This window comes from Ovis canadensis, chromosome 6 (genome assembly GCF_042477335.2).
Source record: "Ovis canadensis isolate MfBH-ARS-UI-01 breed Bighorn chromosome 6, ARS-UI_OviCan_v2, whole genome shotgun sequence".
Lineage (NCBI taxonomy): Eukaryota > Metazoa > Chordata > Mammalia > Artiodactyla > Bovidae > Ovis > Ovis canadensis.
The window spans coordinates 109021696-109045900 of record NC_091250.1 but is presented as its reverse complement, the minus strand read 5'-3'; the positions used below and the strand labels follow the sequence as shown (position 1 = coordinate 109045900).

General features: G+C 36.7%; 1 protein-coding gene across 6 annotated transcripts in view; it reads left to right on the top strand.

Annotated features, from left to right (window-relative positions):
* CNOT6L (CCR4-NOT transcription complex subunit 6 like) overlaps window positions 1-24205 on the top strand; it is a 112934-nt gene that overhangs the window by 50903 nt on the left and 37826 nt on the right. For 3 of the 6 annotated variants that reach the window (XM_069594445.1, XM_069594444.1, XM_069594443.1), the window contains exons 3-5: window positions 3330-3516; window positions 5901-5986; window positions 19827-19916. In XM_069594445.1, the coding sequence (XP_069450546.1) occupies window positions 3330-3516; window positions 5901-5986; window positions 19827-19916 (363 nt within the window). The remainder of the gene's footprint in view (window positions 1-3329; window positions 3517-5900; window positions 5987-19826; window positions 19917-24205) is intronic. The other 3 variants (XM_069594446.1, XM_069594447.1, XM_069594448.1) reach the window with 1 other exon arrangement.

Genomic DNA, 24205 nt, shown 5'->3' with positions numbered 1-24205 from the left:
ATCTGGGATTTGTGGCTCAGACAGAAAGCGTCTGCCTGCAATGCAGGAGACCTGGGTTCAGTCCCTGGGTTGGGAAGATCTCCTGGAGAAGAAAATGGCAACCCATTCCAGTATTCTTGCCTGGAAAATCCCATGGATGGAGGAACCTGGTAGGCTACAGTCCATGGGGTCACAAAGAGTTGGACATGACTGAGCGACTTCACACTTCACATACACATGATCTCAATAATGAACAAGAGTTGAGTATTACATTTTTGTCATTGCTATACATTTTGAATTAAATGAATTAATTGAAAAAATACAAGATGCTGAGGTACTTACTAGTGTTCAACTTACTGTTTTATCTGTGACTAAATGTCTTTGTTCCCATTGTTTCTTTTGAGATTAATACCGTGGGCCACAGGTGGCATCTAGAACTGAAGGCATTGGGAGTGCAGTTTCTAAGTAAAACCTGCTTCTTTGATATAATAGATTTTGTTTTTCTATCACAGAGTAATCATTTTTGCAAGTTGATATCTTTGCCATCATCCTGTCATCCCATTGTTGGCAGAGTAGGAATCCTAAAAGCTATCTGTTTATTCTATAAAGTGATAACTGTGTTACATGACTTTACATGTTTAGGATTTGTTAAAATAGAATCTGATTTCTGAAAACTCATAACCTCAGTCTAATAGTGAGGAAAACATCAGACAAACTGAAGGACGTTCCATAGAGTGATTGTCAGGGTCCTGAAAACAAGGAAAGAATGAGAAACTGTCCTAGACAAGAGAAGACTAAAGAGACATGGCAGCTAAATGCAAAATGGTATCTTGGATCAAATCTTCTAACAAAAAGGTGTAAAAACTGGTGAAATTCAAATAAAGTCTGTAAATTAGTTAATATGAAAGTAGCAATCTTAGTTTCCTAGTTTTGACAAACGTTGCTTTTTGGGCTTCCCTGGTGGCTCAGATGGTAAACAGTCTACCTGCAATCCAGGAGACCCAGGTTCGCTCTCTGGGTCAAGAAGATCTCCTGGAGAAGGGAACTGGCTCCAGTGTTCTGGCCTGGAGAATTCCATGGACAGAGGAGCCTGGCACCCTACAGCCAGTGGGGTCACAAAGAGGTGGGCATGACTGAGTAACTAATTCTTTCACTTTACGGGCTTCTCCGGTGGCTCAGATGGTAAAGAATCTGCCTGCAATGCAGGAGACCCGGTTTTTGTTCCTTTAGTTGCTAAGTTGTGTTTGACTCTTTGTGTTTGACTCTTTGTACACCTGTAGCCTGCCAGGCTTTTCCCAGGTAGGGATTTCCCAGACAAGAATACTGGAAAGGGTTGCCATTTCCTCCTTCAGGGGATCTTCTCCACCCAGGGATTGAACCCAGTCTCCTACATTGGCAGGCGTGTTCTTTACTACTGAGCCACTAGGAAACCTTTTACAAATGTACAGTGGTAGTATAATATGCTGCTGCTGCTAAGTCGCTTTAGTCATGTCCGACTCTGTGCGACCCCATAGACGGCAGCCCACCAGGCTCCCCCATCCCTGGGATTCTCCAGGCAAGAACACTGGAGTGGGTTGCCATTTCCTTCTGCAATGCGTGAAAGTGAAAGGTAAAAGTGAAGTCGCTCAGTCGTGTCCGACTCTTAGTGACCTCATAGACTGCAGCCTACCAGGCTCCTCCGTCCATGGGATTTTCCAGGCAAGAGTACTGGAGTGGGGTGCCATTGCCTTCTCCAATATAATATGCTAGTAGTAGGGAAAACTGGCTGAGGGGTATATAGGAACTGTGTTGTCTTGGTAACTGTTCTGTAAATCTACAATTATTACAAAATTAAAAACTTATTAAAAATAAAAGTATAAGTACAGTTTTTCTTCTATGAATCGATATAATACAGACTATACATAGAATGTAATTTTTTCCTCAGTATGCTTTCATTGGAAGAGTTAAATAAACCCACATTAGAGTTTGGCAGGAACTATGTGTATCTTCGATAAAAGGTAACTAACTGGGTGGATAGGTGATTGGTAATTTTAAAATAATGAATATGAGCAAATCGTACTAGGTTAACCCAGGATTTCTCAACTTGGCACTGTTGACACTTCGGGTAGACAGTTCTTTGTTGTTGGAAGTGGTTGTGTGCACATCGATGTTCAGCAGCATTCCTGGCCTCTACCCACTAGATAGTGGTAGCACTCCTCTGGTTTTGACAAGCTAAAATGTTTCCAGATTGCTGGAGTCCCAGTATTGTCTCTGGTTGATAATCCCTTGGTTACCCCTAGGTAAAAACTTAAGTGTTTTATTTATTAGAACCTCTATCACTTGAAAACTTTGTTTCCTATTAAAATGCAAAATCCTAGTTAATACTTAAAGCCTGATTATAGACAAGGTCAAGGAACCTGTGATAGAAAGAACCCTGGACAGAAGATCTAAATTTGAGTCTACTGCTTGATAGCCACACGAAAAGCAACACTTCCCTATTAAGATTTTTTTGTCCTCTGTACCTTCCACTGCTCTTTTAATCAGAATCTTTTACCATTTCACTTTGGTAAAACATTTTAAAAGTCTCTTCATATAAGTTTATTGTTAAGATAATAGCACGTTTTACAGAAGTTGAAACTCTGTGATTTGTTTATGCTTAATATGGCTAACAAATTGTAGAAATTAGGACCCTGAACCGAGTCTTCTTTTTCCAGTATGTATTCTACCCTAGCTGTCGGATGCTGAGTCATTGGTAAAGCTTAATGTGTGACCATTTCCTGGAGTGTGTTGCACTTAATGCAGAATCTTAAACCAGATTTATTAATGTATAATTGAAATATGAGAAAGCTGGGGAAGATATCTCCTTTGGGAGCAAAATTATTTTCCTGGTGGCTAATCTAAGATTAGTTCTAAATCATAGCAATTACTCTTGTCTATTTAAAGTATGTAGACTAATTCAAACCCTAGGTGTAGATTAGCCTTGTACTGTTAATTTTCATGAAGTATGTGAGAAGTTAGTACCATGACTTAAAAAAACTTCACAACCATTCTACTGCAAAAGCTCAGGTGAGCCCCATGGTTTCTCCTTGAGACATGTGATCACCCTTAATCCAAGGGTCTCCTTGTTATGTTGCAGCTTATTTTAATACATGGTAGATTCGTGAGAAAGAATGGTTGTCAGACAGAAGTTGCATGGAATTAAAGAAGGACCAGTTGTGTTTGGAAGAAGTCAAAAGCATTTAATGCAAAATTAAAATGTCACAGTCAGAGTATCTGTATGCATTTATGGGCTTTTCTCCCACTTTTTGGTGCTCGTAGCTCAGTTTTTGTCTTGGCCCTAGAGTTTAATGAATCCATATCTTGCCTTTTAGGTAGAGTGCGGAGCTTAAGTACATCACTTTGGTCATTGACACACTTGACAGCGCTGCACCTAAATGACAATTACCTTAGTCGCATTCCACCTGATATTGCCAAGCTTCATAATCTGGTTTACCTGGATCTGTCATCCAATAAACTCAGAAGTTTACCAGCAGAACTAGGAAACATGGTGTCTCTCAGGTGAGAAAATGTAAATGTGACTCAACTGTTTAAAACTGTAAATTTACCAAATGCAAATATTTACGGGAGGCTACTCATCTTACAGTAAGTAGGCTTTCCATATGTATGTGAAAATTAAATGATATAAATTGCCTGAGCATAGTACTTGAGTTGGCCTCCATAGAGTGCTTCTTTTCCTTCCTTCCTTTAAATTTGGAGTTTTCTGGCTGGAAATGGGCATGTATTACCAATTTCTTTTGACAGACTTGAGGTGGGATAGGGCTAAAATACTTTATTCTTGCTTAACACTCAGGTGAAAAATCTCATCAGAAGTATTTGGGGCCAGACTAGACTAATCAGAAATAATTGGGAAAATATGATTTGCTTACTAGTAAAGCTTTTAGGAACATACTTTACGAGCAAGGTATACTTACACATTACAACTTCTTAGTTAGTTAGTTCAGTCGTTCAGTCATGTCCGGCTGTTTTTGACCCCATGAATCGCAGCATACCAGGCCTCCCTGTCCATCACCAACTCCTGGAGTTCACTCAGACTCACGTCCATCGAGTCAGTGATGCCATCCAGCCATCTCATCCTCTGTCGTCCACTTCTCCTCCTGCCCCCAATCCCTCCCGGCATCAGAGTCTTTTCCAATGAGTCAACTCTTCGCATGAGGTGGCCAAAGTACTAGAGTTTCAGCTTTAGCATCATTCCTTCCAAAGAAATCCCTTCAGGGGATCTTCAGAATGGACTGGTTGGATCTCCTTGCAGTCCAAGGGACCCTCAAGAGTCTTCTCCAACACCACACTTCAAAAGCATCAATTCTCTGGCGCTCAGCTTTCTTCATAGTCCAACTCTCACATCCATGACCACTGGAAAAACCGTAGCCTTGACTAGATGGACCTTTGTTGGCAAAGTAATGTTTCTACTTTTCAATATGCTATCTAGGTTGGTCATAACTTTTCTTCCAAGAAGTAAACGTCTTTTAATTTTATGGCTGCAGTCACCATCTGCAGTGATTTTGGAGCCCCCCAAGATAAAATCTGACACTGTTTTCCCATCTATTTCCCATGAAGTGATGGGACAACTCCTTAAGGAAACCTTAAAAACCTGATAATAAATGGATTTATTTCTAGTCTTTCAGGATTCTTTAAGAAACCCTGGTGGGTCAGATGAAATCTGCCTGCAATGTGGGAGACCTGGGTTTGATCCTTGGGTCAGGAAGATCCCCTGGAGAAGGGAATGGCAACCCAGTCTAGTATTCTTTCCTGGAAAATTCCATGGCTGAGGAGTCTGATGGGCTACAGTCCATGGGGGTCTCAAAGAATTGGACACGAATGAGTGACTAACACAAACAAAACAGGATGCTTTAAGAATTTCTTCATAGGAGAAAATTTTATAGGCATGTTGAGACCTTGTATGTGGTGTGCCTAGTCACTCAGTCGTGTCCAACTCTGTGACTCCATGGACTGTAACCTGCCAGGTTCCTCTGTCCGTAGAATTCTCTGGGCGAGAATATTGGAATGGGTTGCTATTTCCTCCTCCAGGGGATCTTTCCGATCCAGGAATTGAACCCACATCTCCTATGTCTCCTGCATTGCAGATGGATTCTTTACTCATTGAGGCATGGGGGAACCAATGAAAATAAGGATTGCTTTCCTGCCTTTTTACTGTTGAGTAGTAATGTTAAAAAATTGCTATCATGTTTAAATTTAAAATTTTAAAAATCTTGTTTCACCATCCCTTTACTATATGTTTTTGTTATTTTTTTATACTTCTTAGGTGTCTGATTTTATACCTTTTAGTCATTAATTAATAACACTGGCCATTTATTTTCTCTATAATCTGCCCCAAATTTCACAGTAATAAATTCAGATCTTCATGTGTGCCATCCTGTTTATACTATCCTATTTATTTTTAATGTTTATATTTCTGTCAGTGATTGTTGTATCTTGAAGTGACTATAGTTGTAATGGTGTAAAATTTGAATGGGTTACTGGCTACTGTGTAGTGAATCCTGAAGTTTATTAAAAAAAATTTTTTTTTCTGTGATTGAGGAGGCTAGGTTCGAGGATATCTGCTGTCTTTGAATACATAAAATACCTGTCTCTCTTGATTTGTATCTGAGAGGAATTTTGGGTGAGCAAGAAAACGGAGTGGATTTGAGAGTGATACACAATTCCTATATCTTTAATTTGTGTTTGAGAATGAGTAAATTCATAGAAACACTTAATAAATGTGGTAGTTACAACATTTTGGGATGAATATAGAGAAATAATGCCTTGATTGTAGATATCACTCATGGTATCTTAAAAGGCAGGTTAAGAACAGCAACTGTGGGTGTGTTAATAAAGTTTGATACGTTAAAATAGTTTTTTTTTTTCTTTTCTTTTCTTTAAAACAGGGAATTGCTTTTAAATAACAATCTGTTACGGGTTTTGCCTTATGAACTTGGTCGGCTCTTCCAGCTACAAACTCTAGGTTTGAAAGGTGAGTGATTTTTCTTTTCTAAATGATAGCATTGACACAGTATTGAAGCTGTCTTAACCTTTTAAAGGCCATTTTGGTTACAATTAGGTCAGGTTTTAGTATAATTTTGAGACTATAACTATATGTTCCTCTTAAGAGAAAAGTGGTTCTTCTGTATCAAATTGAGCTTCAGGATTTAAACAAGCTCCCATCATTTTTACAAGTTTGGATGGAAGGAAAATTTTTTAATTTTATTTTTAATTTTCTGTAAACCTTTGAATTTTCTTAGAGGAGATATTTTAAGTTAACACTTAGCGCTATAGTTTTTTTTTCCCATTTAAAAAAATTTAAAAACAATGATGTAACATAATAAATTATAACCTCAGTCAGAATGTCTGATTTTGATAGAGTAGATAGCATTTAACATATTATATAAGGGAAAAGCATAACAGTAAAAATGAGCCACACGTAGTAAGAGCAGTTTATATATAAGCATATTAATCCATCCTCTGATGGTATCATCTCAGTTTGGGATGAAAGTCATACTCAAATCACATAAATACTTGTTTTGTGTATTTTTCTCCTAGCATAGCATAGGAAGAAAGGCTTATTTTGAATGCAGAGGACTAAATGCAGATTTACTGTATTGGTTAAACATTTTTTGTGCTAATAAGGAATGAACATTAATCAAAGCCTTATAAAATATATACTTTTGTATGGTTTATTTTCCTTCTTTAAAGACTGCTAAGTCTCATGAACATGTTCTGTTTGTGTTTGCTCAAGTCATACAATGGAGCATTAAGAAACAAGCTCAAAGAAGAGTGGTAGGATTGCTGATGTTATTTGTTGAATGAAATGAAGAAAGTCGTATTAGGCTTCCTTATACAATTGCTGCTAAGTCACTTCAGTCGTGTCCAACTCTGTGTGACCCCAGAGACGGCAGCCCACCGAGCTCCCCCGTCCCTGGGATTCTCCAGGCAAGAACACTGGAGTGGGTTGCCATATCCTTCTCCAGTGCATGAAAATGAAAGGTGAAAGTGAAGTCACTCAGTCGTGTCCGACTTTTCGCAACCCCATGGACTGCAGCCTACCAGGCTCCTCCATCTATAGGATTTTCCAGGCGAGAGTACTGGAGTGGGGTGCCATTGCCTTCTCTGCCTTATTCAATTAACCCTTTGTAAATTGGGTCATTATATGAATGGTCTAACTTGTGATTTTAGTTTCTTTGTAGGATTTTACTGCCTTTTTTTTTTTTTAATCATGTAAGAAGTAAACAGACAGGGGGATACTTATCTAAAATATTTTCTTGAGGATTCACCCAAGGTGTGAATTTCACCTTATTCTCTGTATGTTAAATCTTATTCTTATAGTTGAAACAATTATCCAGCTAGAGTTGGAGTGGGGGCTTCTGTTCCTCTTAATAAGTATGAATGGTTATCATTTTGTATAATCTTAGATTTCACAAAATATGGAACTCATAATTTCATACTGATTATAATAATTGTATATTTTTTGTCTCCAAGGATAACCATTGTTTCTTTCAAGAATAATCAGAAGAGCTGTTTTCCTCTTTCTCATATTGATGCAGAGCGTGTTAATGACAAATGAATAATTTGAACCCAGTTGAACTTACCCTTTATACTGTGTAACATTCCTAAAAAAGCAAATATTATATATCTTCTGTTTCTCAACTCTATTCCATGTTATCTCATGTAGAGACGTGTTCTCAGAAGATTTATACTGTGTATCAACTGAATGAATCATCCTGAATATCTGTTGTCTCCTTAGTCCTTGCTTCTTTTTTATTGGTTAAAATGTTAGTCTTCCAAACTATAATCTTTGGTCGGCCTTTGGTTTTAGAGATTTGTCTGCTGATGATTTATTTGTTAAAATCTCCGTTTAGACTTTCAAGTCAAGCACCAGTTCTGCTTTACTAGATGCAACTTAGTTTTCTCTGTGCTCTCGAATAAATTCCTTTTCAGTAAACTTCAGTTTGTTCTATGGTAAATGCCTATATGCAGCCCTTTCCTCTTCTGTGAAGATTTGTTTTTCTGGCAGTGCTATTTTATGTTCAGGTAATCAGTATGGAAGAGTAAGGACCTTTTGGAAATGAAAGAAAATCAGAGCCCTTCCAACCTTCTTTCATAACTTTAAGATGGTAAAAAACAGGGTTGGTTTTATGAAGGAATTGAAGGATTAAAGTGTCCCTAATGAATGGTAGCTGTATATTCTTAGGGAGGTAAAACTTGAAATAATTCATCATCAGTTTTAATAACCACATAGTAGTATTTTGTGTCTAAAAAAGGGCGAGGGGGTGGAATGAAGTATTTAAAATAGTGTTGTGATATATTTAAAAGAAACAATGAAAATGGATTGCCTCTGAGATTCCATTTTGTCTTCAAACTAGAAAAAGGAGTACCTTTCTTCCATTTCCTGTCTTCCTGTGAAGCATAGATACTGACATTTTGATAATGATTTTGATCATCCTGGCTCACCAAGTTAATTTTTAGAAATTCTGTTTTGAGACTTGAATATGAGTGGTGGGTTGGGTATTTTAGGAGTTAGGATATGAAGAAGGCCAATTTAAAAACTATATACATGGCCAGTCCAGTAAGCTGGAAATGTTCTGTTAAGTCACTTAAAAGACAAATTCAAACTGTGTTAGTTTTATGAAAGAAAAGTTGTAAGTTTTAAGTAATTTGAAATTCGTGTCCTAAGGTAAAGCAATACTTTCTGTGACATACGGGCCAAAGAGTTCCTCAAGCATTAAACATTTATGTCCCCAAATAATAAAAAATTTCTGACTTCAGTAACTGAAAATTTCTACCTTTCTCCCACGAATTGCTCATCACCCTTGAAATAAAAAGGAGTGTGACAGTTGAAGATTCTTTTACTATGTGAACTTTTAAATTCACTAAATATATCATAATATAAAAAGAGTAACATTTTAAAGAAAATAATATAATGAATAACTACATACCCGTTTATCTAACATTCTCAGTACCTTTTTACAAGTGGCATTTTAAAAATCTAGTTGTCACTCATATAGGAGGCAAGGTACTTACTTCTGTATTATCTAATGAGCGTCTGTAAATCAATAAGTGAAAGATAATCTATCAGAGAGCATTGTTGTTCAGTCACTAGGTAGTGTGTGACTCTTTGTGACTCCATGAACTGCAGCACACCTGGCTTCCCTGTCCTTCATTATCTCCCAGAGTTTGCTCATACTCGTATCGATTGAGTCAGAGATGCCATCCAACCATATCATCCCTTGTCACTCCCTTCACCTCTTGCCCTCAATCTCTTCCAGCATCAGAGTCTTTTCCAATGAGTCGACTCTTCACAACAGATGGCCAAAGTTTTGGAGTTTCAGCATGAGTCCTTCCAGTGTGTATTCAGGGTTGATTTCCTTTAAGATTTGACTGGTTTGATCTCCTTGCTGTCCAAGGGACTCTCAGGAGTCTTCTCTAGCACCACAGTTCAAAAGCATCAATTCTTTGGTGCTCAGCCTTCTTTATGATCAGGCTCTCACAAACATGCATGACTGTTGGGAAAATAATATCTTTGACTATATGGACCTTTGTTGGCAGAATGATGTCTCTGGCTTTTTAATACGCTGTTTGTCATAACTTTTCTTCCAGGGAGCATCTTTTAATTTCATGGCTGCAGTCACTGTGATTTTGGAGCCCAAGAAAATTTGTCACTGTTCTTACTTTTTCCCCATCTATTTGCCAGAAGTGATGAGACCAGGTGCCATGATCTTAGTTTTCTGAATGTTGAGTTTTAAGCCAGCTTTGTTGCTCTCCTCTTTGACTTTCATCAATAGGCTCTTTAGTTCCTCTTCACTTTGTGACATTGGAATGGTATTGTCTGCATATCTGAGATTGTCGATATTTCTCCTGGCAATCTTGCTTCCAGCTTGTGACTCTCCTAGCCCCACATTTCCCATGAAGTACTCTGCATATAAGTTAAATAAGCAGGATGACAATATACAGCCTTGACACACTCCTTCCCTAATCTTGAGCCAGTCTGTTGTTCCATGTCTGGTACTAACTGTTGCTTCTTGTCCTGTATACAGGTTTCTCAGGAGACAGGTAAGGTGGTCTGGTATTCTCATGTCTTTACGAGTTTTCCACAGTTTTTTGCGATTCACACAAAGACTCTAGCGTAGTCAATGAAGCAGATGTTTTTTAGAATTCCCTTGTATTTTCTAGAAATGTTGGCACTTTGAACTCTGGTTCCTCTGCCTTTTCTAAATCAAGATTATACATCTGGAAATTCTTGGTTCACGTACTGTTGAAGCATAGCTTGAAGGATTTGAGCATGACCTTGATAGCATGTGAAATGAGTTCAGTTGTATGGTAGTTTGAACAAGCTATTAAGTTAGCCAATTATTGTTTCATGGATAGTGGTAAAAGACATGAGACTCTTGGGTCGGAGACAAAGAACATTATCATTGAAGCTACAAGATGGGTCCAGACACACGTTGTGTGCACACACTTTGCATTGCAGTTGAGTAATCCAAGTCCAAAGGTCCAGCACCTTGCAAGCAAGCAACAAATATTATAGCTAACTACAAAAAACTAGTCCTGCTTCCCCAGAGGTACAAAGAGTTACATGGAAGTAGTGCTCTGGCTGCCTTGACCTATTTATTAATAATTGCCTATTTAGCTACAGAACCTGCTCCATATCATGAGACAGATAAACCTCACAGTCAGTTACACTCTCGAAGAATGAGGAACGGAACACAGGGACACTGATGGGTTGCCTTTCCCAACAATTTTTTAAAGAGAGTTTTCTTGTCTGTTCACGAATAAGGTAGACCTGTATTTTACAGTTCTTATTTAATTTTCTCAAAGAGTTTGTATAGTATGTAATTAATCCATTTCTTGAAATTTTTGTGGAACAAGGCCATGAACTATCATTGCCTGGTGAAACTATCATCTCAATGTATTTGTAGTTATAAGAAGCGTCAAGTCCTTCTAATTGTTCATGAGTCAGTTTTGCTGGACCATATCTGTAATATTGAAATTTTTTAGCTTTTTAAAGTTTTCAGATTTGTTTGCATAAAAGTGTTCATGATATTCTCTAGATATATTTTTAGGCTCTGTTTATATTATCCCTTTCTTCATTAGTAAGATTATTTGTGTCTTCTATCTTTTTTTCTAATTTATTACCCCAGGGGTTTGTCAGTTATGTTCTTTTCAGTGAATCAGTGTTGCTTTTTATTTTTTAAAAACTGGTTTGTTTCTGTTTTTCTTTATTCTATTGTTCCATTTATCAGTATTAAAATTTTTTTCCTTTTTAAGTTGGATATATGGCTTATTCATACTTAGAGTTCCTTATTTGAAAATAAATAAAAGTATTTAAGATCATACTTTTTTTTGTTAAGACTATCAATTTACTTGGCAGTTTTTTGGCATCCTATGCTTTTGATATGAAACATTCTCATTGTTTTGGCCTAAGTATTATTATGCATGTGTGCCTGCTGATTCTCTTCAGTTGTGTCCAACTCTTTGTGACCCTATGGACTGTAGCCTTCCAGGCTCCTCTTTCCATGGGATTCTCCAGGCAAGAATACTGGAGTAAGTAGCAATGCCCTCCTCCAGGGGATCTTTCAAACTCAGGGATTGAACCTGTGTCTCTCATGTCTCCTGCATTGGCAGGCAGGTTCTTTACCATTTATGCCTCTTGGGAAACTTTATTATTAATATAGGTTATTATACCTTCTTTGACTCAACAGTTATTTAAAATTTCCATGCATGTGTGACTTTAGATTAGCTTTCTTTTATTGTTAGCTTTAAACTTAATTGCATTATAGGCAGTTAAGGTAGCCTGTATGAATCAGTTCTTTGACATCTTTTGATTCTTGCTTTATGGCCTTGTATGTGATCAATTTTTATAAATGTTTTACTGCATCTGAAAAGAGTATTGTTTCTCTAATTGTTAGGCTCATGTCTATATATACTTATCCATTATATCAAATTTGTTGGTGTTCCTCAGATTTTCTGTATCTTTATAAATTTTAGGCTGTTTGCTCTTTGAATAATTAAATTGTATATGCTAACATTTCCATTTAAATTCTGGATTTGTTCATTTTCCCCGTGCAGTTTTGTCAGCTTTTGTTTTATAGCCTTTGAGATTATTTTATTAGGTATACCATCTATGCCTGTATATTTCTCTTGTTGTTCAGTTGTTAGGGCGTGTCTGACTTTTTGTGACCCCATGGACTGTAGCATGCCAGCTTTCCCTGTTCTTCACTATTTTCCGGAGTTGGCTCAAATTCATATCCATTGAATCAGTGATCCTATCCAGCCATCTCATCCTCTGTCTCCGTCTTCTCCTTTTGCCTTCAGTCTTTCCCAGCATCAGGGTCTTTTCCAGTGAGTTGGTCGTTCTTTTCCAGTGAGTTGGTGGCCAAAGAATTGCTCTACCTTCAGGTAAATTGAACCTGATAGTATGTCTGAGCCTTTTGTTAGTGTTTTCATCTTATAGTCTTTGTTATCTAATATAATAGCTATGCAAGTTTTCTTTTGGAAATTGTTTGAATGTATCTTTTTTTCATTTGTTTACTTTCAGCCTTTCTATGTACTTATGCTTAGATAGATGTCTCTTACAAATAGTATATAATTGGTCCTTGGTCTTTTTTTTGGGGGGGGGTTTATTTATTTATTTAAATTTTAAAATCTTTAATTCTTACATGCGTTTTGTTCTTAATCTAGTCTGACTTTTTTTGTTTTTAATGTGTGGGTTCAAACCAGTTACCTTAACTGTATTCCAGTTGTTGATATTCTTGTGTTGTTGCCATCCTACAATTTGCTTCCATTCTTTGTGTGATTTTTCTCTTTTTGCCTTTCTAAAACAGACTTTTTTCCCCCCTTGTTCATTTCTTAACCTGTGTACTTCTGTTGGTTTGGGATTTGTACATTTTATTTCTGAATTCTTAGTGGTCACTCTTGAAATTGGATCTTGAATATAGTTTTGAAAAAATTAAATTTTTATCAACTTTTTACTAAACTATTTGGAGTGAAAATGACCTCTTTGTTGACAGACATTCACATTTGGTAAATGTTGACAGATGTATGCAGTTGCATAACCGCCAGTACAGTTGAGAGATAAGATTGTTCTTGTATCGTCCAGAATTCATTTGCGTTAGTTGAAGTCAACACCTTCTCCTACTATCATCAGCCCTCGGCAAGTACTTTTCCAGAAATGTCATATATGGAAACATAGTATGTAAACTTTTGAGTCAGAATTCGCTCATGTAGCTTAATGTATTTGAAGTTCTTCAGTGTTGTGTATTTTGATAGTGCATTTCTGTTGCTAAGTAGTTTTTGACTGTGTGGATATACTACTAAATGTTATCTGTTCACAAGTTGAAGGACATTTGGGTTGTTTCAAGTTATGGTTGATTACGGATAAAAGCACTGTAAACATTTGTATAGATTTCTGTGTAAAGTAAGTTTCTCTTTTTGTTGGGTAAATAGATAGGAGTGGAACTGCCAGGTGGTATGGTAAATGTATGTTAAACCTCGTAAGAAACTGCCAGACTGTTTATCTGGCTGATAATGGAGTATAGTGGATTTTTCATTTTGTATTCCTGCCAAATATATGAGACTATTTTATTTGGCCATGCCTTCTTGTCAGCACTTTTTGGTGTTATCAGTATGTTCTATTTTTTTTCATCCTAGTAGGGTATAGTAATATCTCATTGTGGCTTAAATTTGTCTTTTCTGTGATGAGTAATTATGGCTACTTTTGCCTAATTGATATTTTCTAATTACTGAGATTTTGAGAGTTCATTAAATGTTCTAGATTCAAGTCCTTTGTAAAGTATGTTTTACAGATGTTTTTTCCAGTCTGTGGCTTGTATGTTTATTTCCTCGATTAGAAACTTTGAAAAAGCAATTTTCCATTTCGTTGCAGTCCTGTTTATCACTTGTTTTCATCTATGGATTGTCTTTGGTGTCATACCTAAGATGTATTATTTACCTTATCCAAGTACATGAAGATTTTCTTTTAGAAATTTTATAGTTAGGTTTTATGTATAGGTCTGTGGTCTGTTTTGCATTAATTTTTGTGTATATGGTGCAAAGTTTGTTTGTTTATGTATGTACACCCAGTCATTCCAGCTGTTTATTGAAAAGGTTATACTTTCTACATGAGTTTTCTTGCAACTTTGACAAAGATATTATTTGACCCAAAGATATGTGGGTCTACTGTTAGATATATTATCCTGTCCACTGATCTTTGCCAATACCAAAATGTTTGATTACTGTAGGTTTATGATAAGCTCTGAGATTATATAGTATGAGTTCTCCAACTGTAGTTATTTTTCAAAATTGCATTGACACATCTAAATGCTTTGCATTTCCATGTAAATTTTAGAATCAGCTTATAATTTTTGTAAAATATCCTGCTGGAATTTTAATTGGAATTGTATTGCATATGTAGATCAGTTTGGACGAAGAATAAATATCTTAATCTTAACACTTAATATTGAGTCTTCCAATCTGTGAATACTGTGTACCTCTTCATTTATGCAAGTTTTCTTTATTCCTTCAATGTTTCATAGTTTTCAGCATGTAGATCTTGGAAATATTTTGCTAGATTTATATATTTTTGCTGGATTTGCTGGTTATTTGATGTTATTGTAAATGATGTTGCCTTTTAAATGTCCAATTATTCACTGATGTTTTATATAATTAAAATGCAGTTTATTTAAATGTATATTGACCTTGTCCCTTGAAACATTTGTAAACTTATTACTTCTAGGAACTTTTACAACCTTTTAATCTGTGAGTACAGATCTTTACATTTCTTTCTGTGTGTGTGTGTGTGTGTGTGTTTGCTTTATCACACTGCCAAGGACAATATTAAATAGAAATGGTGACACTGCACATCGTTGCTCCATTCTCAATTTTATGGAGAAAAAGTGTTCAGTCTTTCATTGTGAATTATATTATTAATAGCTGCAACTTTCTGGTAGATGCTTTTTCAGGTTAAATAAATTTCCCTTCTGCTAACTTTGGGCTTTCCTTGTGGCTCAACTGGTAAAGAATCCTCCTGCAATGCAAGAGGCCTGGGTTTGATCCCTGGGTTGGAAAGATCCTCAGGAGAGGGGATAGGCTACTCACTCCAGTATTCTGGCCTGGAGAATTCCACGGACTGTAGAGTCCATGGGGGGCAAAGAGCCGGACATGACTGTCACTTTTCACTTTTCTATTACTTCACTTTTGCTGAGGATTTTTGTCATTAGTACAGGTTGAATTTAGTCAAATTCTTTCTCTGTAGCTGTTGAGATGTGCATGACTTTTCTTCTTTACTTTATTTGCTGAATTACATTGGTGGTTTTTCAGTAATAATCAGCCTTCTGTCAATAGATAGAACTCACCTTCTTGTCCCATTTTAAATACCACTTGACCATAATGTGTTCTGTTTTTAATATATTGTTGAAATACTGTATTGCTAGTATTTTGTTGAAGATTTGTACATTTATGATAAGACATTCTGTAGTATATTTTTTGCAGTGCTTTTGTCTGGCTTGATACCAGGATACTGCTGACTTTGTAAATTGAATTGAAAAGTGTTACTCAGACATCTTGAATAGTTTCCATTTGTATTATTGCTTTCTTACCTTATGGGATGACTCTTCCAGTAAAAATATATGGGCCTGAAATTTTTTTGTTGAAAAGCTCTTAACTACTAATTCAGTTTTTCATCAATACAAGACATTGAGGTTATCCTTATCTCAATGTAGCCACTTCTGCTCTTTTGGTTACTGTTTGTAGGGTGTATCTCTTTCTGTAAAAGATTACTTTCCGTCTGTGTTTGTCCCTATAGTGTGCCTTTTTTAGACAGCATATAAGTCTTGTTTTATTAGTCATTCTGCAGTTCTCTGCTTTTTAATCTGAGTTTAATCCACTTACATCTAATGTGTTTGCTGATAAAGTGGGATTCATGTCAGTTATTTTGCTATTTGTTTTCTGTATGTGTTATGTTCTTTTTGTTCCACTTTTCCTCAATTAATGCCTTCTTTTGTTCTAGATGGATGTTTCCCAATGTACCAATTTAATTCCTTTGTTTCTTTTGCTGTATTGAGTTATTTTCTTAGTGATTACCTTAAGGATTACAGTTAACATCTTAGTTTACAGTAATTTAATTTGGATTAGTAGCAGTTTAATTTCAGCAATATAAAATAACTTTGCATCTGTATCTCCATTCACTTCTCTTTTATACTGCTATCATTACAAATACCATCTTTTTATGTTGTGTGCCTGTCAACATAGATTTATAATTATTGCTGTGTGCATTTATCTCTTATATTAAATAGGAGGGAAAAAGTTAGAAAATTAAATTTACACTGTCTTTTATATGTTACTGTGTGGAGTACCTTTACTGGTACTCTGATTTTTCATATGGATTCAAGTTACTGTTCTGTTTTCTTTCAGTTCAGCTAACAGAATCTGTTTAGTATTTCCTGAGGGCTTAGTATGCTAGTGAGAAACTCAGGTTTTATTTATTTGGGAATATCTTTCTGTCCCCTTTATTTTTGAAGGATATTTTTGCTGGATATAGAATTCCTAGATTGATGGTTCATTTATTTTTCCTTTAGTACTTGGAATGTGTTATTCTACTGCCTTTTGGCTTCTATAGTTTCTGATGAGAAATCAGCTGTTAATCTTATTTTGAGGCTCTGTACACCATGTGTCACGACTGTCTTAGATTCTTTGACTTTGCAGTTTTATTACAATTTGTCCAGGGCCTCTCTTACATTTTATTTTACTTGGAATTTATTTGGCCTCTTCTATTAATGTTTTTGATTAAATATGGGATGCTTTTGACCATTATTTCTTTTAGTTTTTTTTCCTGTTCTTTTCTCTCCTCCTCTTCTGGGACTCCATTATGTATAAGTTGGTATACTTGTTGTCTGATACATCTCTGAGCTCTGTTAATTTTTCTTCATTCCTTTTTCTTCCTTTTCCTCAGACTGTGTAATTTCAAATAACTTCTCTTCAAGGTCACAGATCTTTTCTTCTACCCATCCGGTACTACTCTTGAGCCCTTCTAGTGATTTTCAAAAAAATTTTATAATTTCTATTTTGTTCCTTTTATAATTTCTGTTTATTTTTTGGTATTCTTTATTTGGTGAGATGTCATTCTCATACTTTAATTCTTTAGGCATGGTTTTCTTCAGCTCTTTAAGCATATTAAAATAGTAGATTTCAAAGTTTTTTCTATAAATCCTTGGGTACAGTTTTTATTGTTCTTAGGGACAGTTTTTATTGATGGATCTCTTCCCTGTGTTTAGGGTATACTCTCGTTTCTCTGTGTGTTTCATAGGTTTTTGGTTAAGAATTGGACTTTTAAGATAATGTGGCAACTTTGAAATTAGACTCTTTCCCCTTCCCGGGGTTGTCTGTTGTTGCTGCTTGTTGTGTACGTTGTTTGTTGCTTTAGTGATTTCTCAGAACTAATTTTGTGTGCTTTATCATATGTGGCCATTAAGGCCTTTATTCAGTTTATGGTCAGCTAGTGCTTGGCCAAAGATTTTGATAAATGCCTGTCACTAGTAAGTCTCCCACTCTTGGCCAAGTGGCTCAGTGTGTGTTTGGGGGCATACAATCAGTAATCAGCCAGGAAGTTTATAATTCGGCTTTGTCCTTCACTTCTTTCATTGCATAACCTCAGGGTCAGACAGAGGTGAGAGCTTAGGCTGTTTTTAGGTTTTTTCCTAAACATGAGCATAGGTCTTCATATGCATTTTGTCTTCTAGAGTCCCAGGAATATGTCTGAGCTTTTCAGAGCCCATATTTACATCTCATTTCCAGCATTTTCTTTCAAACCTTTTGGTTAGTCTGCTATTTGCTCCAGGTGTTTCCTTGATCTTGGCCACCTACAAATTTAAGACATTTGCCAATGATAACTTCCTCCCTCTCCTCCAGGAAGAAGTCTCTTAACTCTCGGCAAGAATCAACTTCCAATCTCTTTACATATTGGAGCAGAAAACAAAGTACTGATTTACCCAGAGCTCCAATTTATCGTGCATTAAGATTTCTTGCTCTAAGTCCCATATTTTTATTGTCTTGTGCTTTACATCTTTTTGATGCTCAGTGGTACATTCTGGGTAATTTCTTTGGGTATAGTTTTCCTGTTCATTTGTTTTATTTTCAGCTGGTGTAATCTACTACCTAACTCATTCATGGTTTCTTGTTTTGTTTCATTTTGTTTTTGTTGTTTTTTGGGCTTCCCTGGTGGCTCAGATGGTAAAGAGCCAGCCTGCAGTACAGGAGACCTGGGTTCAATCCCTGGATTGGAAAGATCCCCTGGAGAAGGAAATGACAACCCACTCCAGTGTTATTGCCTAGAGAATTCCATGGACAGAGAGCATCCTGGCGTGCCACAGTCCCTGGCGTCACAAAGAGTTGGACATGACTGAGCAACTAACATACTTGGGCAGCGCCACACAGCATGTGGGATCTTAGTTCCCTAGGCAGGGATCTAACCTGCGCCCCTGAAGTGGAAGTGTGGATTCTTAACTGCTGGACTCCCAGGAAAGTCCCTCATTCATGGTCCCCACCCCTAGTACTTTATTAGTTATGGTTACATGCAGTGCGTGCTTGCATGTACACTCAGTTGCTTCAGTTGTGTCCAACTCTGTGACCCTGTGGACATAGCTAGCCAGGCTCTTCTGTCCATGGGATACTCCCGGCAAGAATCCTGGAGTGGGTAGCTATACCCTCCTCCAGGGGATCTTCCCAACCTAGGGATTGAACTTGGTCTCCTGCAGGTGAATTCTTTAGCACTGAGCCACCAGGGAAGCCTGATTGCATATAGTAAAATACCTAAATACTTAAGGATGCTGCTTGGCTAATTTTGACAAAAACACATCTGTGTAACCACTACCTAGCTCAAGATGTAGAACATTTCCATCAACCCAGAAAGTTTCCTTTTCCACTTTCAAGTCAGTTGGAAACCGCTCACCAGGTTTTCACCATGGTTGTATTATTTTACACTTCCGTCAGTGTCCTGCAACTTCTGAGAGTTCCAGGTTCTCCATGTTCTTTCTAACCACATGTTCTTTCTAATTGGTCAGTGTCATTTAATTTTAGATATTTGTGTTGGTGTATGTTGTATTGAAGATTTTGTTTGTTTTAATAGTTGGAACTTCATTTCTGGAAGTTCTATACTTTTTGTTTTTTCAAATCTGTTTACTGTTTTTGCATGCTTGTCTTAACAAATACTGTCTTTATTCCTTAAGTAAACATTTAGGCTGTTAACAGTAGCTTGTTTTGTTATAGTATTCAGATATCCCTGATCACTGTCATTAAAAAAATTATTTCCTTCTATATTTCACTAACTCATCTTGGTAATGATAAGTTTTCTTTTCACTTGAAGGATCTTCCTTTTCTCCATGTATATTCTAACTAGGAAGACTCTCCTTTTTAATAATATCATTCATTCTTTCTCACACAAGGCTGTTTTCCTTTCATTTAGAATATTGCCTTCAAAGATATATGTGGAACCTATGGGGTTACTTCAAAGTGCCAATTTGTGATATTACTTCAGAAATGACCAAGATTAATATGTATATTTGTATGTGTATGTATGTATATATGTGATTTTGACACACCCAAATTATAGATACGCAGTATAAACAGTGAAATCTAACTAGATCTTTTGAAGTTTTTCTTTATAACTGTCTCACCAGAATATTTAATTCATATGACTTCTTTCAATTTATTTAACAGACTGAGTACAGTAAAATTCACTTTAGAAAATTAGAATTTTGTTTTATCATGTATGTTTGTTTTGTCTTCCAATTGTAGCTCTTAACAGATTTTATTTTTCTGTTCTTTAGGCAATCCTTTATCACAGGATATTCTCAATTTATACCAGGACCCAGATGGAACCCGAAAGCTACTGAACTTCATGCTTGACAATCTTGCAGGTAAATGTTAATTACAAAGCAGTAAACTCGACAGATATTACTGTTAGCTAAGTATCCCATGTTGCTTAAGAGCATCTGATCAGTTTTTAAAACTGCTTATATGATGGAAGTTCCTGGTATTAGTATATCCCAGCATTAGTATTGTAGTGGGACAATCTTTTTTGCACACAGTCAGTGCTTTATATTTACCAAGCAATATATTAGGAGCATTAGTTAACATTATCTTGTCAAATCTTTTAAGGAATCTAGGAGATGGGAATTTTTACTGGCATTCTGAAATTGAGAGAATAAAGTAATTAACTTAAATATGTGGCTGACTAATGTCAAAAGCTGTGAACCCAAGATGGTCTTGCTCTTAACCACAAAGATACCTAGTTATCAGTTGTTTCAATTGGATGCAGATTACTTGGAACCCACACGTGGTACACATTTTTCATGAATGAAATGATTTGTTTGATTCACTTACCTTTGTGGAAATTATGCCAGCAAGATTTTAATTAAGTACATCACATTTATCTGATTAATGTAGTTGTATTCCAAATGAAAAATCTTTAATATAAGAAAGCTTTTAAGTATTTTGACTGAATTTTTTTTTTTTTTTGCTTAAACACTCAAAATACAGGTAAAATAATGAAGATGCTGCTAAATTCAAATAATTTTCTTGGAATAATGCCTTTCTAAAATACCGAATCCTGAAACAGTGCTAGAGAAATCTAGATTCAAGCATAGAGGCCATCATTACAATATTTTTGCAGTACTCTTTTAAATTCTGTCATAGAAGACACCCATCTACATATGAAAATTTAAAAAACATACTAAGATTTACAATAAGGGGAAATCAGATGTTATTTAAAAATTTTTTTGGCTAAAAAGACAAGATTGATTGATGGAGAGAGACATCAGATTTATTAAAGAAGTCCTTTTAGTATGAAGAATATGTGGTTTTTGGGTTGTATACAAAGCATGTGTTTGTTATTTTCTTCTTTTTTTGAAATAGTATGTGTCTTATCTGTATGAATATAGCCTGTTGACCCAGCCATATGGCATATCTGGTGTGTGTGTATGTGATTTTTAAAGAGTTTTTCTTGTGTTTTATATATAAGCTGTTTGTTGCTACATATGTTGCAAATATCTTTTCCCATGCTATTATTGGTTTTTACTCTCTTAATTTGTCTGTTGATGAACAGCAGAAGTTTAACATACTTTGCTTTATTGATCTTTTTAGTATGATACTGCTTTTGTGTCCTCTTTAAGAATTTTTCCCTACCTCAAGCTCGTGGATATATTCTGTGTTATTATCTAGAAGCTCTGTTTTCCACTTGCAACATTTAGAACTATAAGCTTCGCGGAATTGATGTTTGTGTAACACAGGATTCAATTTTTGTAACTTTTCCAAATTTGTATATTAAATTAACCCATAGCCATTTATTGAAAAGGCTGTCCTTTCATTACTATTTTTTGTGCCCTTTTGTCATGAACCATCAACATTTGTATGGATCTATTTCTAGAACCTCTGTTTTTTGTTACCTTTTGTTAGTCTTTATTGCAATATAAGGTGGTTATTTATGGTAGCTTTGTAAAATGTTTTGAGATGCAGTAGAGTAAATCTTCCCTCTTGATTTGATTATAAAGTCTTGGCTTATTTTGGCCCCATGCTTATTTTGCCTTAGAGTTTCATTAAAATTGCTAGAAACAGCCTTTCAATTTCTCCACTCCCCCAACTGTAAGTGTAGGGATTTTTTGGGGGATGCAATAGACTGTTGAGCAACACAGGTTTGAACTGCACAGGTCCACTTAGATGCAGATTTCTTTTCAATGAATAGTACTATAGGATCTAAATTTGGTTGAATATGTGTTGCGGAACCGAGGATACCCAGGGCTGTAAGGTTATATGTAAAGGTGTTGACTGTGCAGGGGTCAGGGTCACTATCCTGTTTTTGTTCAAGAATCTACTGTAGTTTGTTTTGCAAAGAATCAGTATATTTACAATAGTGCATTTTCTTCTTCTTCCTTTTTTTTTTAAAAACTTTTCAGTTCAATGAGTCAGTTGTGTCTGACTCTGCGACCCCAGGGACAGCAGCAAGCCAGGCCTCCCTGTCCATCAACAACTCCTAGAGTTTACTCAAACTCATGTCCATTGAGTCAGTGATGCCATCCAACCATCTCATCCTCTGTCGTCCCCTTCTCCTCCTGCCCCCAATCCCTCACAGCATCGGGGTCTTTTCAAATGAGTCAGCTCTTTGCATCAAATTGCATCAGGTGGCAAAAGTATTGGAGTTTCGGCTTCAACATCAGTCCTTCCAGTGATACCCAGGACTGATTTCCTTTAGGATGGACTGGTTGGATCTCCTTGCTGTCCAGGGGACTCTCGAGAGTCTTCTCCAACACCACAGTTCAAAAGCATCAATTCTTTGGCACTCAGCTTTCTTTATAGTCCAACTCTCACATCCATACATGACTACTAGAAAAACCATACCCTTGACTAGATGGACCTTTGTTGGCAAAGTAATGTCTCTGCTTTTGAATATGCTATCTAGGTTGGTCATAGCTTTTCTTCCAATGAGTAAGCAACTTTTAATTTCATGGCCGCAGTCCACCATCTGCAGTGATTTTGGAGCCCACAAAAATAAAGTCTGTCACTGTTTCCTCATCTATTTGGCATAATGTGATGGGCCCAGATGAGTTTTCTGAATGTTGAGTTTTAAGCCAACTTTATCAGTCTCCTCTTTCACTTTCATCAAGAGGCGCTTTAGTTCTTCTTCGCTTTCTGCGTAAGGGTGGTGTCATCTGCATATTTGAGGTTATTGATATTTCTCCCGGCAGTCTTGATTCCAGCTTGTGCTTCTTCCAGCCCAGCGTTTCTCATGATGTACTCTGCATATAAGTTAAATAAGCAGGGTGACAGTATACAGCCTTGACTTACTCCGTTCCTGATTTGCAACCAGTCTGTTGTTCCATGTCCAGTTCTAACTGTTGCTTTCTGACCTGCATACAGATTTCTTAAGAGGCAGGTAAGGTGGTCTGGTATTCCCATCTCTTTTGGAATTTTCCACAGTTTATTGTGATCCACACAGTCAAAGGCTTTGGCATAGTCAATAAAGCAGAAATAGATATTTTTCTGGAACTCTCTTGCTGTTTCAGTAATCCAGTGGATGTTGGCAATTTGATCTCTGGTTCCTCTGCCTCTTCTAAAACCAGCTTGAACATCTGGAAGTTCACAGTTCACGTACTGTTGAAGCCTGGCTTGGAGAATTTTGTGCATTACTTAACTAGTGTGTGAGATGAGTGCAATTGTGCATTAGTTTGAGCATTCTTTGGCATTGCCTTTCTTAGGGATTGTAATGAAAACTGACCTTTTCCAGTCCTCTGGGCACTGTTGAGTTTTCCAGATTTGCTGGCATACTGAGTGCAGCACTTTCACAGCATCATCTTTTAGGATTTGAAATAGCTCAACTGGAATTCCATCACCTCTACTAGCTTTGTTCGTAGTGATGCTTCCTAAGGCCCACTTGACTTCGCATTCCTGGATATCTGTCTCTAGGTGAGTGATCATACTTTTGTGGTTATCTGGGTCATGAAGACCCTTTTTGTACAGTACTTCTTTATATTCTTGCCACCTCTTCTTAATATCTTCTGCTTCTGTTAAGTCCCTACCATTTCTGTCCTTTATTGAGCCCATCTTTGCATGAAATGTTCCCTTGAAAGTGAAAGTGAAGTCACTCAGTCATGTCCGACGCTTTGTGACCCCATCGGTAGCCTACCAGGCTCCGCGGTCCATGGGTTTTTCCAGGCAAGAATACTGGAGTGGGCTACCATTTCCTTCTCTAGGGGATCTTCCCAACCCAGGGATCGAACCCAGGTCTCCTGCATTGCAGACAGATGCTTTACCATCTGAGCCACTATGTCTAGTCTTTCCCATTCTGTTGTTTTCCTCTGTTTCTTTGCACTGATCACTGAGGAAGCCTTTCTTATCTCTCCTTGCTATTCTTTGGAACTCTGCATTCAAATGGGTATATCTTTCCTTTTCTCCTTTGCTTTTAGCTTCTCTTCTTTTCACAGCCATTTGTAAGGCCTTCTCAGACAACCATTTTGCTTTTTTGCATTTCTCTTTCTTGGGAATGGTCTTGATCCTTGTCTCTTGTACAATGTCATGAACCTCTGTCCATAGTTCATCAGGCACTGTGTCTATCAGATCTAATCCCTTGAATCTGTTTCTCACTTTTGCTGTATAATTGTAGGGGATTTGATTTAAGTCATACCTGAATGGTCTAGTGGTTTTCCCTACTTTC